Source organism: Zeus faber, assembly GCF_960531495.2.
Source record: "Zeus faber genome assembly, chromosome: 7".
NCBI classification, from domain to species: domain Eukaryota; kingdom Metazoa; phylum Chordata; class Actinopteri; order Zeiformes; family Zeidae; genus Zeus; species Zeus faber.
In genome coordinates, this window is record NC_137203.1 from 18,878,995 (window position 1) to 18,896,463 (window position 17,469).

General features: G+C 42.3%; 1 protein-coding gene across 1 annotated transcript in view; it reads right to left on the minus strand.

The window, feature by feature from the left end:
- Positions 1–17,469, minus strand: part of LOC307232379 (EGF-like repeat and discoidin I-like domain-containing protein 3) — a gene marked incomplete at its 3' end in the record, with an annotated part of 120,773 nt that overhangs the window by 87,126 nt on the left and 16,178 nt on the right. The window contains exon 2 of the mRNA XM_080003369.1: positions 4,457–4,489. Coding sequence (XP_079859495.1) covers positions 4,457–4,489 — 33 coding nt within the window. The remainder of the gene's footprint in view (positions 1–4,456; positions 4,490–17,469) is intronic.

Here is a 17,469-nt window from a genome sequence, read left to right on the forward strand (position 1 = left end):
AATAGATAAACCGATAGGTATATTTCTAAACAGACGCCAAGGCATACCATGCTATTTGGCAGCTAAGCAACCAGCCTGCTTAGGAGTGTTGGAAATGGCCTAAAAAGTGGGCAACCGTTAAACTTGGTTAAACTTGGTTAAACTTGGTTAAACTTGAATATTGCTGCCGGTGGGTCTGATCGCACCCTCTAACGGCATTTAGCACAATTGCGAATGGCAGCTATTTTGCAGAGCTAATGGAGCGATGTTCTTTTCTTGCTTCTACCCCTTCACAGTCGGACAAAAGTGGTTACAGTCCAGTTGTTTTGGATTTGTAACCACAGACAAAAAGTCCGTGTAGCGCCTCCACGGTTTCCCATTGAAAGCCATGCAGGGCTACTGCTCTCTTAATGCACGTAGGCGATGCATGGTTTTTTACATGTTAACGCAGTGGAACACACCCCAAACAGAAGAGCATCCATGTCTCTGTGAATGTGAATGTGTCGTGGTATCCAACGCCTAGACCGCCAGCACTTACCGAACATATCTACATTAGCGGCAAAAGTTTCCCTTCGATTACGTGCATGAAATATGTATGGCAAGCGTGGACTTTACTCAGAAAAACCCCACCCCAAAAAAAACCATCAAACTGGACAAACTTTCCCATTTGGCGAGATGGTCATTATATGCAAGGGAGGGGAGGGAAAAAAGCTTTTAGCACACATGACTGAGCAAGTAGACAAAAGCTAAATTGTTTTGGCAAGCTGCTCTCTACCACCCCCCCCCTCCCCCTCCCAACGCCCACACCCCCTTATTCGAGAAATAAATGTGAATTTTAGAGATTGAATGTACAGTAAAGATTGGATTAAATGGGAGCTCAATTGGCCAGTGTAGATGCGTCTCGTTTTTTTTTTTTTTTTTTCAGAAATAGCATGGTGAGGATATTTCGAGAGCCTGCATGTGAGCACAGCATTTTGTTGAATAATGACTGAACGGAGCCAGTGCATTCAAGATGGAGCATTCCATTTCATCCCCATTTTATGCAGAGAAAATTCATCCTGGGGTCGGCAAACTTGTCAAATAATGAGATCCAGATAGATATATACATAAAAACACACTTACTGTATGTAAAAGTGATTCATTCATACGTCCATTTCTTTTGTTTTTTTAATAATTTCCTTTTTACAGCCTTTTTTGTTGAAAATGTGATCAATTTATAGGATGAATTAGGATAGGGTTCGTTGTGTTCCTATTTGGTATTTTCCCATTTTTCCTAAATCATATTTGAGAAGGTGACAGAATCGGGCCATATTATAATGAGGTGAGGAGTTCTGCCAATCAAGCTCTGATAGGAAGCGTTTCGGACATGAGCGGTTTGAGGCACGTTCGACAGGATTTAATGGACTCGACTCACTCACCTTTTTTTCATTTTCTAATGCGGTAAACGGCGTCTTGGAGCCGTTTGCCTGGTCGTTACCAGCCTTAAACTCCCCAAACACAATCATAAGCTTACGCCTAATACCTTAACACAACCAATTATTTACCCAGAGCTTTTTTTCTTTAAAGACAAATAAGAAGTTGGCTGGCATGCATGAAATGAAATTGAAAGTTGGATAAAATAAATGTTTGTGAGAAACTCGACCCCGCCTCGGACCAATTTTGTCCTTTTTTGTTTCACTGACGGACCTCCTCACCTCAATATGACACATTACAATGTGGCCCTGTGGGGTCGCCTCCTCAAGTAGAATATTGGTGTGATAAAATAGGAAATAGAAAAAGTAAAGTCATAAAAAGGAAGTAAGTAGTGAATAAGAAGTAATAAATGGCAATACAGTATATATAATATAGGAAAAAATATAAAAAATATGCTGAGACATCCTGTAAATCAATGAAAATGCACTTTAGATATTGCATAATATCTAAATAATATCATTTTTTACATTAAAAAAAAATTATATATATATATATATATATATATATATATATATAAATATACTGTCAAATTTAAAGGTCTGGCCTAAATCAACACAAGCACGTTGTCACTTAAGAGTGGCTCACATGGCTAACATTTATAGAGAAAGGGTAATACTTTAAACTGCTGTGATTTCTTAGTATATTCTACTGTGTTTTGTACTGCACTGGGTTGGACGCATTTTGTTGTTGAGTTATGTTTGCATTGCCTGCCCAGCAACTACAGAGGCTAACTAGCTGGACGCCAGCTCTTGTTTCATATACACAGTAACTCCTTATATGTTGTGTATTGTTGCTGTAAAACATGATACCGAAAATGAAATACAATAAATAAATACCAAAAAAATACTACTAAAAATGTTACTAATATGAAATTGCATGTTTTGAAATAGCATCAAATAATATAACTGCCTCTATACTGCATGTGTAAAGAATTACACCAGCACGCTGCTTCTGCGTATCTGGAATAACTCGCATTTTTTGATGGATGTCACAAGTCATTTTAACCCTTTACGTCACCCTGCCCTAATTCCACTGCACGGCCACTTCCAGGTCAGTGGACGCTGGTCAAACCCAGCAGGAATCCTCTGTGTGCGTGTGTGTGTGTGTGTGTGTGTGTGTGCGTGTGTGTGTGTGTGTGTGAGTGCGTGCGTGCGTGTGTGTTTGTACGTAATATGCCAAGGAAAAATGTAAAAATCAAATTAAAGGAGGGAAAGCAAATGTCAGAGCAGCGTGAGCCCCAAGCAATTTATGATTTTCATCTTCAGCAGGAGTTTGGGTTAAAGGGAAAAATATACAAAAAAAAAAACACAAGTACAAAATGCAGTTTTCAAGATCAAAGAGGGGTGTAATTCAATAACACGTCCTGGTTTGGAACATAACTTTTCATTTTTTTTTAATAACTCGAGTCATCTTTTGTGGCCCTTTCCCACCGGCGTGTCGTCATAATGATTATGTTCTTGTTCAAATAATTCCTTGAAATTAAATAATTTTTCAGATGGCACATGCACTGAACCGGGATTTTCGAGGATTCAGATGTGATCGTTTATGGTAGAGACACCGTTTTCCACAGCTGAAAGCACCAAATTCTCTAATGTCCAGCGAGAGTGACGTACGTCCATATGCATCCAGAATGCTAACGCTAATGGAGATGCACTTATAGCGTTCTGTAGCGTGACGTCGTCCCGCTCCGAGGTAAGTGCCGCGTTTTTAAACGCTGATCAAAGTGCAGTTGCATCACTCCGCTTTGAACGCTGATGGATTTTTAAAAACACGTACGAGCATAAAACATGCCCGACATTAAAACAGGAAGCACGTTTTTGCCCTGCTCTGTTTCGCCATTAACCAAGTCTGAAAATTGAGAATAATTTAATAATAAGTGGTACTGAGTGAGCGTTTTTTTTTGCAAAGTAGAGAGAAATGGATTGGGGTGTAGATTGTTTCAAATAATCAAAAAATAATAAGATATTAAATAACTAAATAAATGAATGAATTAATTAATCAATCAATCAATCAATCAATCAATCAATCAATAAGAATGAATGAACAATGACTCTGAATGATTGAATGAATGAATGAATAAATGAATGAATGAATGAATGAAAATAAATGGGTAAATGAATAATAAGTGGTACTAAGTGAGTGTTTTTTGCAAAGTAGAGAGAAACGGATTAATGGGTGTAGATTGTTTCATATAATTAAGAACAAAAACAACAATTTGTGGAAAACAAAAAGAAAAAAAAATGAAAATAAATCACAGAATATTCTGAATTCACAGAATATAAACATGAATTCATCCCAGAAAATAAACAATAAATAAATAATTACCAGAAAATAAATAAACAAGTGAATAAATAATAATCACAAGAAAATAAATAAATAAATTCAAAGAAAGAAATTTGAATGTAGAATGAATAAGAATGAATGAGGACATGAATGAATGAATAACAGCGAATGAATGAATTATAATGAATGAACGGATGAATGAATGAATCAATGAATACGAATGAATAAATGAATGAATGAATTGGAATGAATGAACGGATGAATGAGTGAATGAATGCTGAGATGTGTTGAGGGATCTCTGAACCCAGATATTAGTGTGACGTGACATTTTGTATATTCTGTGTATTTTTGTATAATCTTTGTATATTTTTGACTCCAAAGCAAAGCGAAGTAGGAGGTGTGTGTGTGAGGGCTGAGTGTGTGGACGTGCTGCGGACCGGGCGTCACCCGACAATCAACACGGGAGGTTGAGTGAATTGAGACGACGGAGGATGGAAAAGAGAGGGATGAGGGAGGGGGAAACAAAAAGTGTGGAAGGGAGTCACATTTGGGAGTGCTTTCTGCATGCGTGAGAGCAAGGTAAAAACAAAAGGGGAACAATTTCAATGGAGGACAGTGTTCTTTTGTTGTCTCTCTCTCTCTCTCTCTCTCTCTCTCTCGCTCTCTCCCCCCCCCTCTCTCTCTCACACACTCGTTTACCAAGCACGGAAAACTGTCCCACCTGGTGTAGTGGGTTCCTCACCATCTGGTGCCGCTGCGAGACGGAGAACAGGGAGCGAGGGAGGGAAGAGGAGAAGAGGAAATTGCATTAGTTCAACAGCCATGGCAATATTGGAACAAGTATGCGTCTTGTTGCTCCGTATGATGCTTTTTTAAATAACAGTGTAATTACAGTGTAATACTCCACATCCTGCGGCTATAATTAGAGAGTTTATATTGACAAAGCATGCAGCGTATAGTATGTGAAACCTGAGAGGATGCAGCTTTAATGATCATTTACGCGGTGGTGATGATATGATAAAACTACGAAATTCCTTAATTTCACCCCTTTAGTATTAATAAAGTACTATCTTAAGAGACAGATGGGAATGTAGAGAGGAAGATAGATAGATAGATAGATAGATAGATAGATAGATAGATAGATAGATAGAGAGAGAGAGAGAGAGATAGATAGATAGAGAGAGAGAGAGAGAGAGAGAGAGAGAGAGAGATAGATAGATAGATAGATAGATAGATAGATAGATAGATAGATAGATAGATAGATAGATAGATAGATAGATAGATAGATAGATAGATAGATAGATAGATATTTAGATAGATAGATAGATAGATAGATAGATAGATAGATAGATAGATAGATAGATAGATAGATAGATAGATAGATAGATAGATAGATAGATAGATAGATAGATAGATAGATAGATAGATAGATAGATAGATAGATAGATAGATAGATAGATAGATGGATAGATAGATAGATATTTAGATAGATAGATAGATAGATAGATGGTGGCCCTTCCCCCCAGCCTTGGCTGTGCCAGATCCTGGGCTTGGCCTCTGGCTAATAGTGCTCATCATTCTGGACCAGTGTAGGATTAACCCTCCAAGCCCTGCATGCATGCACGCTGCATCGTTGCCTCCTAATCCCCGACGGGATAACACCCCCGGCCCGACGCTGAGGCCTGGGCTGTCCACCATCATTACCAGTGCCCCCCCTCGTCTCTCCCAGCATGCAACTGGAACGCCCTTCCAAAAACGCTTCCAAACATCTGGTCAGGGATACACGATGATCTCCAAGAACCTTAAAACACCCAATTGTACGGATTTTCTTTGTGAATGTTGTGCTTGACGAGGCTTGATTTTAAATAAATATGCCACCGTCAGGTCTTTAGCGGCTCACATTAGCTCATGTTGATTAAACAGAAACAATTCATCTTTCATTTTTCAACGCCAATGACGCCGCCTACCAATGAGCATGAGCCCGTTTTACATAAACTGTGGCTTACTATACATTGCATTTTCTTTCCATCGAAAACATACTATTTGGAACAGCGGTGCTCGGGGTCCATCCCATGATCAGCGTTGTGCAAGTGACAGAACGATTGTATATTTCGAAGTTCGAGAGAGAGAGAGAGAGAGAGAGAGAGAGAGAAAGAGAGTGAGACAGAGAAAGAGAGAGAGAGAGAGAGAGAGTGAGAGCAAAAGTGGGAGACAGACGCCTGTTCCCGTTCCCTTGTCTGCGCTGGCGATACAACAATTTGCGTGAAGGACGAGGAGTGGGACGGACGTGGACAGGACGGGGGACGGGGGGCGTTGGTGTGAAGTGTTAAGCAGAAATAAGTCCTCAAGTCGGGCGTGCCAAGCTGCAAGTGACAGACGAAATATCAGCGGTGTGGTGCTGAACATACCTAGTCAGGTGTGTGTGTGTGTGTGTGTGTGTGTGTGTGTGTGTGGGTGTGTGTGTGTGTGTGTGTGTGTGTGTGTGTGTGTGTGTGTGTGTGAGTGAGTGGGTGTGGGTGTTTGTGTGCGTCCTGCGGGTCCAAAAAGAAAAGGGCCCCGGGGCTTATCACTATCATGTTAAACTGCTGATTTCAAATTTTAACAGATGGAAACGATGGCGGGAAGGAGAGGGCGAGACAGCTATGGACGCCAAATCCAATCATGTTTCTAACCAACCCACCCTTGGCGGCCCGCTAACTTTCTGTGTTCTCGACTCCTTAAATTGTGGAAATGCTTTGAAACGGTCAATGATTGCAGCGTCTCACATTCCCACACAGGATACCATCAGCATGTTGTTTGAGTTGAGTTGAGTGAGAGGTTGCCGGGGTTGAGTTTCGTCTCCACTGGAATCCATATGGAGCCGACCCGACCGCTGCTACGAAAACTACAACCCCGCTCGCAGAAGATCTGGTTCCAACTATACGCTCATAACTCTTCCTCGGCGGAGAAGTGAGCGAGAGAGAGAGAGAGAGAGAGAGAGAGAGAGAGAGAGAGATACGAGTCGGACAAGAAAGAGATTCACTTCACATAGCCTACACATACCTTTACGGTCCAAAAACATGTCTAATGACCCTCAAAAGGCCCTCCCGGACAACCGCTTTCGTCCAACAGCACATCTGTGCACACATCCTCCCTGCTTGCCTAGACCTTCATTTGAGATTCATTTAGACATTCTTTGGGTTATTTAAAAAACGCGACGAGACCAGTTCTCCAGCGGTGAGGTTCATCCTGCTTGTCATGAGCGCTGATAAGTTGTCACGGATGAAGCGCGGACCAATAAAGTTGTTTGTGTTTGTGTACAATTCCACAGCTTTCCCCCCGTTTTAAACTCTCCTTTAAGCCCATACTTTGTGAGTTGATATGATTTTGTACTATTAAAGCAGAAAAAAAAGCAAATTAGCACCACGCATTAATGAAAATGGGATTTTATTGGCCTGCGACCAGCCAAAGTGGCTCTCACGTGGGAGGATTTGAGTCATTCCGAAGGGATATGGCATATTGATGACGGAGATGAGCGTTTTGCGTTTGGCATTTGTGGTCGTTCGAACAAGAAAGATTAAACAAATGAATACACAGAAAACCAACACCCGGAGGCGTCCAAACCCTCGCTTTCCCGTCGCAACATAATCTCTCTCTACAGAAGGTGGACGTAATAAGAGGAACCGCGAGAGCCGCGTGAAAAGTTTTCTCGAGACGGCGTATTCAAATATCCCGACGTCACTTTGGGCAGATTGTCTCTCTCGGTGCTGCGATAAGCCTCCCGCCCTGGATCGTATTGGTTTAATCTGAGGGACAGCCGGGGTAAGGCAATAACCATCCATAATCTAAATGGGAACCAGCCGCTCTGTCCAGCAACGTGGCTGATACGCCCTCAAGGTGTGCAAGACAGATAGAGCAAAACCAGGATATAGCCCCAAAAGATACAAAAAAAATTGCAGAAAACGCACGCACACAAACACACACACACACACACACACACACACACACACACACACACACACACGCACGCACACACACACACACACACACACACACACTTGGGCTGAAAAAGTCAATTGAGGCACCACTGATTTAGAAACACGATCTTAAATCACGAAATGGATATATAAATGTGTCATGTAATGAGGACATCAGAACGGAAGAAAGACAGAAGAAGAAGACAGAAATATTAGAAGGTCATAATTTTCTAATTTCAACTATGTCACTCAATGGTGAGCAGTTTTCAGGTGTTTAACAACTAATAAAATGGACTCCTGCATGAAAATGTTACATTTAATCGTTTCACAAATTGAGATCCGTTTAAAATAGGATTTCAGAACATTAAAACGGAACTCAATCATCTAATTGCTCCAAAACTCTTTGCTGTAATTGCTCCAATACTTCTTTAGTATACTGTTTAAAGTGAAGCATGAACCAAGTTCAAGAAATATTAAAAAATGTTTCCAATTTAAAATAATCATTAATCTTTTTTAGAATGGATTATTAAAATAAAACAAATTATTCAATTATTAAATTGAAACAAAAAAGAGATTAAATCATATCAAAAATAGGGCGAGATGTGACTTTTTCACTCGGATGAATGATTTTTATTTTTTTTTCCAGAGTAATAGCTCGGCGTTTGAATGCCTTCGTGTGGAAACAGAGAGGAGTCATAATGGATTCAATGATTTATCACATGCACTGTTTGCATACTGTATCAATCATCAGGCGTGATTTACAGGTCGCAGCGTGATGTACGAGGCCCCCGGGTGCCCTGCGATGCAGTCGCAGTGAATTAGGAGGCTAAACGCCTTTGTATTACTCCGCCAAACAGGCATCACACATCACAGTCCCAGAAAAAAAAAAAAACAACAAAAAAAAAACAAGCGGGTAGACGAAGACAAGACGACGGCGTGAATAAGAATCATTTTAAGAAACAGGAAATTACATCTTTTCACACATCACCCGTGAGGAGATCTGAAGATGTCCCCTCCAGTGTTTCCCACACAAGGGATATATGATGATGATCAGTAGAACTTTAGGACATTTTTCAAGATTCACTCACTTTTCATCGGTTTTATTCAATATAAGATACCACTGCGAGTTGTCAGTTACACCGCGGTAAACATGTGTGCAATGTGTGCAAAAATGTATAAAGCGCTGTTCGGGGAAAGCAAAGAGCGAATCAGACGTTTTGCTTTTCAGTCAGACGGCGGCATTCAGTTGCGTTTCATCAGCGGGCAAAGTCGCGTCTCGTCGGGGGAAGAAAAACCCCAAACAATCAGGGAGCGACGGAATATTCACCGGCGATACCCGTGACTCCCTGCTGAGGTAAACGCTGGCTGGAGTTAACATTCATTTTCACCTTTCCCCCGTTGCCGGGGCGTTTGGCGAACGGGGTTTCGTGATAAGTGGGTGCCAGATTACCGACGCGAGACTCACAAGCGATTAGTTCGTGGCGGACGAATGTTTGACGTGACGTGGGAGACGCGAGTCACTGCGGCGAACGAGCGAGCGACTGTTTTTCCCGAGCGACTTGTCAAGAACCGAAGAAGGAGTCAAACCTCTCATCACCATGACCCGTCATCCGCTAATGGCTTGAGGAGGAGAACCACCGCTATTGTTGTGCTGCTATTGCCAGTAAAGTGATTTATACAATATCCGTCAAGACCGTCTCAACACACCAGGGCGTCAAACAGTTCCTGAAAATCCGAGTTCTGTCCAACATCGAGGCAAAATTGGCTCTTGTTCAGACGTCCGTTTGGGACAATCTCGTTTTAACGTGAGAGAGCACTTCATGTAAATTTAAACAAGGAATTTGGATGTCTGGTAGATATTAAATACATTCCTCAAATCTACGGATTTGAAAGCAAAAAAAAACGAGGCACAAGGGGAGAATCCAAGTCTGTACGTCCGCTGATCCAATCGTTCGTATTTGCCTCGATCCCCGAGCGCTTACAGTAGCCGCTGTACGTGCTCCGGCTCCGGGTCGGACGATCCAGAATGACTGATCAGCCGCAGGTGATCGGTCTCTGGTTCGGTGGAAAAAGGAGGATGTTTTATAGGATTTCCTTTGTTAAGCCACCGGCCGAAGGAACGTGTTTACCACCTGGCTTCAGGTGACACAAACAGTGCGGGGGGTCTCCGGGGTGCCAAAATGACACTGAGAACGACGATAAGCAGGCACCGGAGCACTGTGCGTGTATTTTAAAAGCTTATATTGCATTTCCGTAGGTTTAGTGCCGTGATAAAGTATTTTGAATCGAATCAAATATATTGACAATTGAGGGATATGCACATCCGGTGTCGTTCTGACTGAGGGTTAATTGTTTCCCATGTTGTAAGAAGAAGTTGTTTGTTGCTACAGGTGATGTCAGCTTCACCAGAAAACTACTATCTGTTTCCAGATACTGTATTGATCGATTCTCAAAATAGCATAACTAATAAATGTATAGATTGTGAACCTAGTTGTAAAGCTGTATGGCCAGGACTGCCATGTTACATTCCACGTTACATCCCATGTTACATTTTAACAGGCAGTAAAAAAAAAAAGAAACATAAATATAACCAAAAAAGTTAATTTAATATATAATGTAACAGTTGTAGCAGCAGTTGTAACGCCTTAAAAAACCGCCAACAATGTACAATTAAATTGAATACATTTAAATTCCGTTCCAATTTCAAAATACCAACGCACCGCATTGCATCACTGAATCCCATCTACAGCATTTAGATCAGGAATATCTTGTTCACCAGCAGAACTAGAGATAGAACTGCAGCTGGAGACAAACCCAAGTGAAAAGCAATGACTTCAGGGGATAAAAAAGAATGGTTAAACCCCAGCGCACAGAGCGTATCTATCTGGGGTGTGTTTTATAATGCATGTTGCCCCACACATTCAGAAGCAATCTGAGGTATGATCTTGCCTCCATTTAGCCGCGCGGCGGCCGCCTGGCGGTCTACCGTCAGCGTCCAGACTCTGGTCTCAGGGGCCGAAAAAAAAACCTATTCCTGTCTGTCAAGTGTCCCTTGTCATGAATCTGAGGCAGTAAAAAACTTTGAACTTTGGTTTCCTCGAGTTTGACATTCGTTCCCTACGCCCAGGCATATGGGATTGGATCGGTGCCACTCATAATCAAAGCGAAAAGTCCCAGAAGTTACAAGGAAAAGAACAGTGCGACGGGGGGCGAAGACATTTTTTTTTTTTTTAATTTGGATCTCGAAAGCGAAACAAAACCTCATTCGTAAAAAGACTTCAATAAAAAAAAATAATTTACAGTTCTCACTGACAATTAATTGACACCAATAAAAGCCTGCGGTGTCATTCTCCCCTTTGCTTGTTTTTTCTTTAATTAGTATTCTGTCCCATTCTTCTCACGGAGGCAGATTCTGTGGCGATTAAATGTGAGCTATCACCACGCTTGATGGTTTGTTTACTTGACCTTTGTGATTGTGCTTGTAATGTTCTATTATTACATCTTTAATCACATTGCTCTACGTGGCAACGCTATGATTTTAGCATATGCAAGAGCCGGTCCGCTGTACCTGTGAGGTTGAAATTGTGCACCTTTCACTGCTTTGCTGATGATGCACGGCTATGACGATAGGTTCGGTTACAGTTGTCTTTGCAGACGTACAGTATCACTCAATTAGCTACTCTCAATCAGTGCATGGGAGCGTGTTTATAGCCATGCAGTTCATTAAGGGCAGGGCGGTTATGCTACGGTCACGCCGGCAGCCACGGGGATTCTGTGCACCTGGCGTTTGTGGGCGCGTTGGCTCAAAATGGACAGGCTGTTGTGGGCGCGCCAAACATTTCAACTCATCTCGGTTCAACATCTCCCTTTCCATATTTAATATACATTGCATAGATAGATGGTGCCGTGTCAACGTATGATTATTAAAATGGTGTAGTTTGTTTACTTGGCAAAATAAATAACCTCTTGAAAAAAATGACATTTATAATCTTGCCATCCGTCCCCTAAAATAGAGAATTTTCCTTGTTGAAGAAACGTAAAATGACGTGTTCCTTATTTAATCGATGATGAAGTTTTTCATTTAAAAGAATAGGGCCAACGCAGCGTTCCGAGCATCCATTTTTTCAAGAATCAGCGCCATTGAGAGCGTACCTCCCTTCCTATTGGCTGTCAACCGGGGCTTGGTGCTGCTCATTTGCATAACATGGATAAATTTGCTCAACTTTTTTTTGTCGCCCGTGAAGCTGTCAGCTCGTCGGTGGTAGACGCTCCGCCCCCTGCAGCCGGTTGAAGCCGAGCTCTGTTTGAAATGCATTGCAGCCTGTCGCTTTGCAGCCTGGCCCTTTGCAGCCTGGCCCTTTGCAGCCTGTCGCTTTGCAGCCTGGCGCTTTGCAGCCTGGCGCTTTGCAGCGCCCCGTCGCCGACGGTGCGACCGTACCATTACCAGTTTAATGATATATAGTGAAACAATTGTGCCTTTTAAAACTGTGATTACTTCTTGGGATCCAACGGATCACAAAACCCACGGTTCGCATCACATCACGATTTTGAATCACGGAATCGGATCATTTTTGGGATCAGCAAAAAGATAAGAGTGATGATCGGTGTGAACAGTGACGTTAACAACGGACGGATGAAGAAAGATAAATTTGCCTCAGAGCAGATTCATTTCATTATAACTATTATTCGGAATGTCCGTTTAGATCATAGCTAACCTAATTTGTTAACTTGTTACACACAATAGAGAAGCACATGGCCATGACAGCTCTGCAGAACGTCATCGGACCTTCACTGTTCGCGCGGCGAACGGGTGGGTGATCCTTTCCCGCACGCACGTTACATGAACGCCCCCACGCCCCAACCGTAGCGCGTCATGCGTGTCAACTTAACTCTCCCCCCCGCGGCCCGCAGACGCAAATAACTTTGCTTTCCATTTATTCTGTAAAAAATTTCAAGCAAGGAACTTTTGCCTTTGGTTTCAAATGAAAACAACATTCAAGATGTCCAATGCTTCAATAAAATCTTAAAATATATAAAATATTCAATACTCATTTGTTAAATTAAAGTGCAAAATGAGGCCCGGCATGACACCTTGATTCTGATAGTTCCTTTAAACATCGCAGTAATATGAGTGGATCCACCAACCGTAGGTCAAGCCAACCGTCACTCTTCGTAATGATGAGAACGTGTTTTATAAACATCAGTAAATCACTATTACTTTGCATAATTTCTGCACAAGAGTAAAAGTCATTAGTGTGAGTCCAAATTTCATAATTTGGACTCACACTAAATTTGAAAACCGACAGCCGTGATCTTACGCTGGCCATGACGATCCAAATTTTAGGCGATTAAAAATCTTCAATCCCTAAAGCAGAAGATAGAATAGACCTGGTTTAATACGGGGGGAAAATCGATCTGTATTTGGTGCACACTTATTATGCTGCTCACTTGTCTTGCGGTTCTCGTTCCGGGTGATTAAACTGTCAATCAAAAACGCTCCAACCAATGGAGCCGCGTCTGAAAGCCAGCTCCACTAAAAGACTGTGACAAAATCAGAGGCAACATTCCCAAATTGAATGTACGGGTTTACACCAACATGGAAAAAATAAGGCATGCAAAGGGTTTCTTCTTGTGTTTTTTAACTCCAAAATAAAATGCATTTCTTAAAACAAATTGATGAGATCGTACATTGTACATAAAAAAAAAAATTCACATGATTTATCTTTGAAATGATGCAGATTTAGTCAGTTAAGCACATCTTTGTGAGAGAACATGGAGAAATCTACATGAGGGACATCTGAGAAGAAGAAGCTATCCATTTATTCTTGCAAAATACTGTAAAATTGTCAAACCCCATATCTGTATAAAATAAGAGAAAATAAGAAAGATTTAATCGTCATATTATGTTGGAACGAGAGAAATTACCTTTTTCCTCAGAACACGTCCTCCACACTTACGGAAACAAACACTTCTCACATTTATCTCTGGGAATAACAACACTCCATGTCACATTATCTGGCCGTCAATGGCTAGCCGTGAAATGAGTCACGCAATTTAACATCCTCCGACTTCAAAGAAAGGGGATGAAAAACAACATTCTTTTGAGAAACGTGAGGATTCACCGGGATAGTTGATGTTATTCCGACTAATGATAAGGGAGAACGGGCGGCGGAATCCGCCCTTGTTTGTTTTAAAACAGCTCAGTCTGAGTGAATCATCCTTCCAATTCTACCTCCATCTTGTCTGCACAAGCCCAATGTGGAAATTCACTCATTTCTACCTATTTCAACTGAACAAAGACGGGGGCTGGGGAGATATTGACAAAATCAAATATCATGATTATACAATAATGAATAATCCATCCATCCATACATTTTCTGACCCGCTTATCCAGGGTCCCAGTGGCAACAGGGTCAACAGAGCGTCCCAGATGCCCCTGCAACTTCCTCTAGCCTTTCCTGGCCGATCCCTCGGCATTCCCAGGCCAGCCCAGAGATATAATCTCTGCAGCGGGTCCTGCGTCTGCCCCGGGGTCTCCTCCCAGTTGGAGGTGCTCCAAAGGGAGGCGTCCAGGGGGCATGCTTACAGGATGCCTGAACCGCATCTACTGACTCCTCTCCGGCGGCTGGAGTCCTCCCAGATCACGGAGCTCCTAATGTGTAGCCTAATTCGCCATCTTTATGAACGAAACATACAACTGATTTATTGGGATTTTCTGTCACATTACACAACGAATAAGTGTCGCTACCTGTCATTCGAACAATCTTTTGGAGGTTTTCCTACAGGGTCCACATAACTAATTGAGAGACTACTCCCAGCAACATAATTAGATCATCTGCATACGTACATAGTGAGACAAAAAATATAAATATATATATATATAATTTGGTTAAAAACAATGTCATTCCATGCATGTCCATATACTTTCAGTAACTCCCTTGACAATGACTAATGAATGAATGTATGTACATTGGCCTACACAGACTTTTCGGGACCCTACTCCATTCTAGGCACCTATCGTGTTGAAAGCTTTGTGGGTTGTTTAATTTAATCATGTGTCTCCCGCAATGTCACAGCGAACCACGCGAGGCCGCTGACTGAAATTTCGGGGGATCAGAATGTGTCCGGGAGGTGAACCTCTATCTCGCGATGACTGAAGCGGAACCAAAGATCCAAAGACACAAATCCCGTAGAGTCTGCTGAGGCCTTCAGGAAAACGGGCAAGATAAATGAGGAAAAGCGCGAAAAACACCGAGGTGCAGAGCTGACGAGAGACTACGTGTCGTTGGGCTAGCGTGACAAGTAGGTGGTCGTTGGAATTGGGCGGGTGCGTAGCTGTGGCTGGGCCTACTTGGCGCTCAGGCTCAACCAGCCAAGTTTGATCAAAATACATTGTGTCGCAAAAAGTATTAAAAAATATGTAAGAAAATAAATATATATAAACTTGATTTATGGTGGACTTGTGTGTGTTTAATTTGTCTTCTGATTAAAACGGAACTGTTGAAATAAGTTGTCGGAACACTCCGCATCTCCGGAACCTAATTGGTTGCTCCCCGGTGTGAGTGCTCTCTCCTGTCTCTCCTCAGCTTGATGCACCTTCACAGCCTGGGTTTTTTTTTTACTTTCTCTTCTTTTTTATTTATACCTTTGTTTTGTTACATTCCTTATAAATGCGTAGTTTATTTTGTGTTCTTTTGTGTTGTTTGTGATTGTTTAGTTCGTCGTGGTGCTGCAGGGCAGATGTCGGCGGCCGGGGGAGGGGGGCGGCGCTCACCTGCCGGTGTGCGGTGAAGCTCGCAAGCTTCTCCGTGGAGGAGCTGGAGCTGTTAAATTTGCCTACAGAATGTACAGTGCGGTGACGATTTTTCGGGACAATGTGTATATCGTTGTGGATTGATTCACCCCTTTAATTGATTTCCTCAGGATGCAAAGCTCCTCAGCTTAAAGACATTTTTTTTCTCTTTAAAGTCTTTACGGTTTTAAAAAACAATGCAACGGAAGTGAAAATAACATTGAAGTACAGAATCGAGGAGATGGATTACCCTGCATAACCACATCCGACACCATGAAATGCTGTGGGTGTGGAAAAAGAGGGTCATTTGATAAGAACCTGCACAGAGGGGAATTTTAGCAGGACAGACCCCCCTTAGCCTGCAGTCCCCCTAAATCCCCAGTCCCCACTATAGCCCCAGTCCCCATTGAGCCCCCAGCCCCCCCTGATCACCCAGCTCCCTCTAAACCCCTAGTCCCCCCTGAACACCCAGCCCCCCCTAAACCCCCAGTCCCCCCGAACCCCCAGTCCCCCTAGATCTCCAGTACCTATGCCTGATGTCAGCTCCTGTCATTTTCCATTCGTGGGCCTTCATAATGAACTGCACAAAAATCAAAGAAGCAGTTTGAGGACTCCATAGAAATTGAATGCATTTAAATAACCAATAACAACTGGATAACCAATAATAACTGGCCAAGTGAAGGCCCCAGTTTTGTTACATTATCAGTGGTGCGCAGTGGGATTATTTTACTGTAAGAAGGGTGCTGTGGCAGAAAAAAAAAAGGCGGGGGAAACACTTTTACCCATTCACAGTGGGTTTTTTTGGGGGGGGTGGCTTTGTGTAGAAAAAAAAATAGAATCCCTTTCACTTCACGCCAAGTCTCACTCTACATTCACCTGAAACGAGTAATCAGAAAAGGTCTGACATGCGCCGCAAAACTGTCTTTCTCTGCTCTAGTCACATTAACGGCCATAAAAAGGATGGCGGTTTGCATGAGCGATGAAAAGTTGGTCTCTTTTTAGAGATTTGAATCTTTACGAGCGACTCGCTAAAAAAGACGTGTTCAATTCGGTTGTTTTTTTTCGTTTGTTGAATTCAGTTGGTGCAACGAGAGCCAGAGGAGTGGGCTCAAATCAGTCGCATTCAATATGCATTATTCCAATTGGCTTCACCCTTTTTTTCCACATTGTGTTAACCTTCCCTCATTATTTTCTGTCGTGAACAAACGACTCTTTTGACGCCCGACTCCCGAGTCATTTCAATGATTAGGTCACAATGAACGAATGGGTTTCGATTCCTCTAGCATTGCCATTTTGCATGGAGTTTGAGTCAGAGCTCACACCTTCTGCACGGTTGATAAAAGCCCAAAACTCGACCAACAGCATGTTGTTGCCCGGCAGATCATATCCACGACCAGCATGGCGCTACAACGGCTGTGATTTCAACAGTTCCACGTAGGCCCCAAATATTTTTGCAAAGGTCCGACACCTCCAAACACAGTTCAAAGGAAATTTACCTTTAAAAGGGAAAAACAATCATTCCATTTCAAACAATGTTTTCGTTGCGTAGCGTTCCTTCTTGTTCACCAAATGAGAACGAATGAAGAGATGAAAGAGTGCACCGTGCATTTATTTATTTCCCTTCCAAGTAAAGCAAAGCATTTGAGGCGTAATTTGTTCACATCAAAGAGCGGAGGAGAGGGAGGAAAAAAAAAACAAAAACCCGGAATCACCGCACTGCTTTCACATTGTTAGCGTGGAGAGAGGGTGGAGGGGGGGGGACTCTGTCGCTCCGTCCTAATTGGATGTAATAGCTGGAGGGAAGGAGCTCGGGGACAGAGAGAAGAAAAGGGAGAAGAGAGAGAGAACGTTTAGAGCATGCAGAGACTCTAAACATCCCAGGAAGGAGAAAAGAAAAGAAAGAAAGACGGAAGACGATGGGGGTCGTAATGCAGCAACAAAAAAACCTGAAAAGTTTTGCTATATATATATATATATATATATATA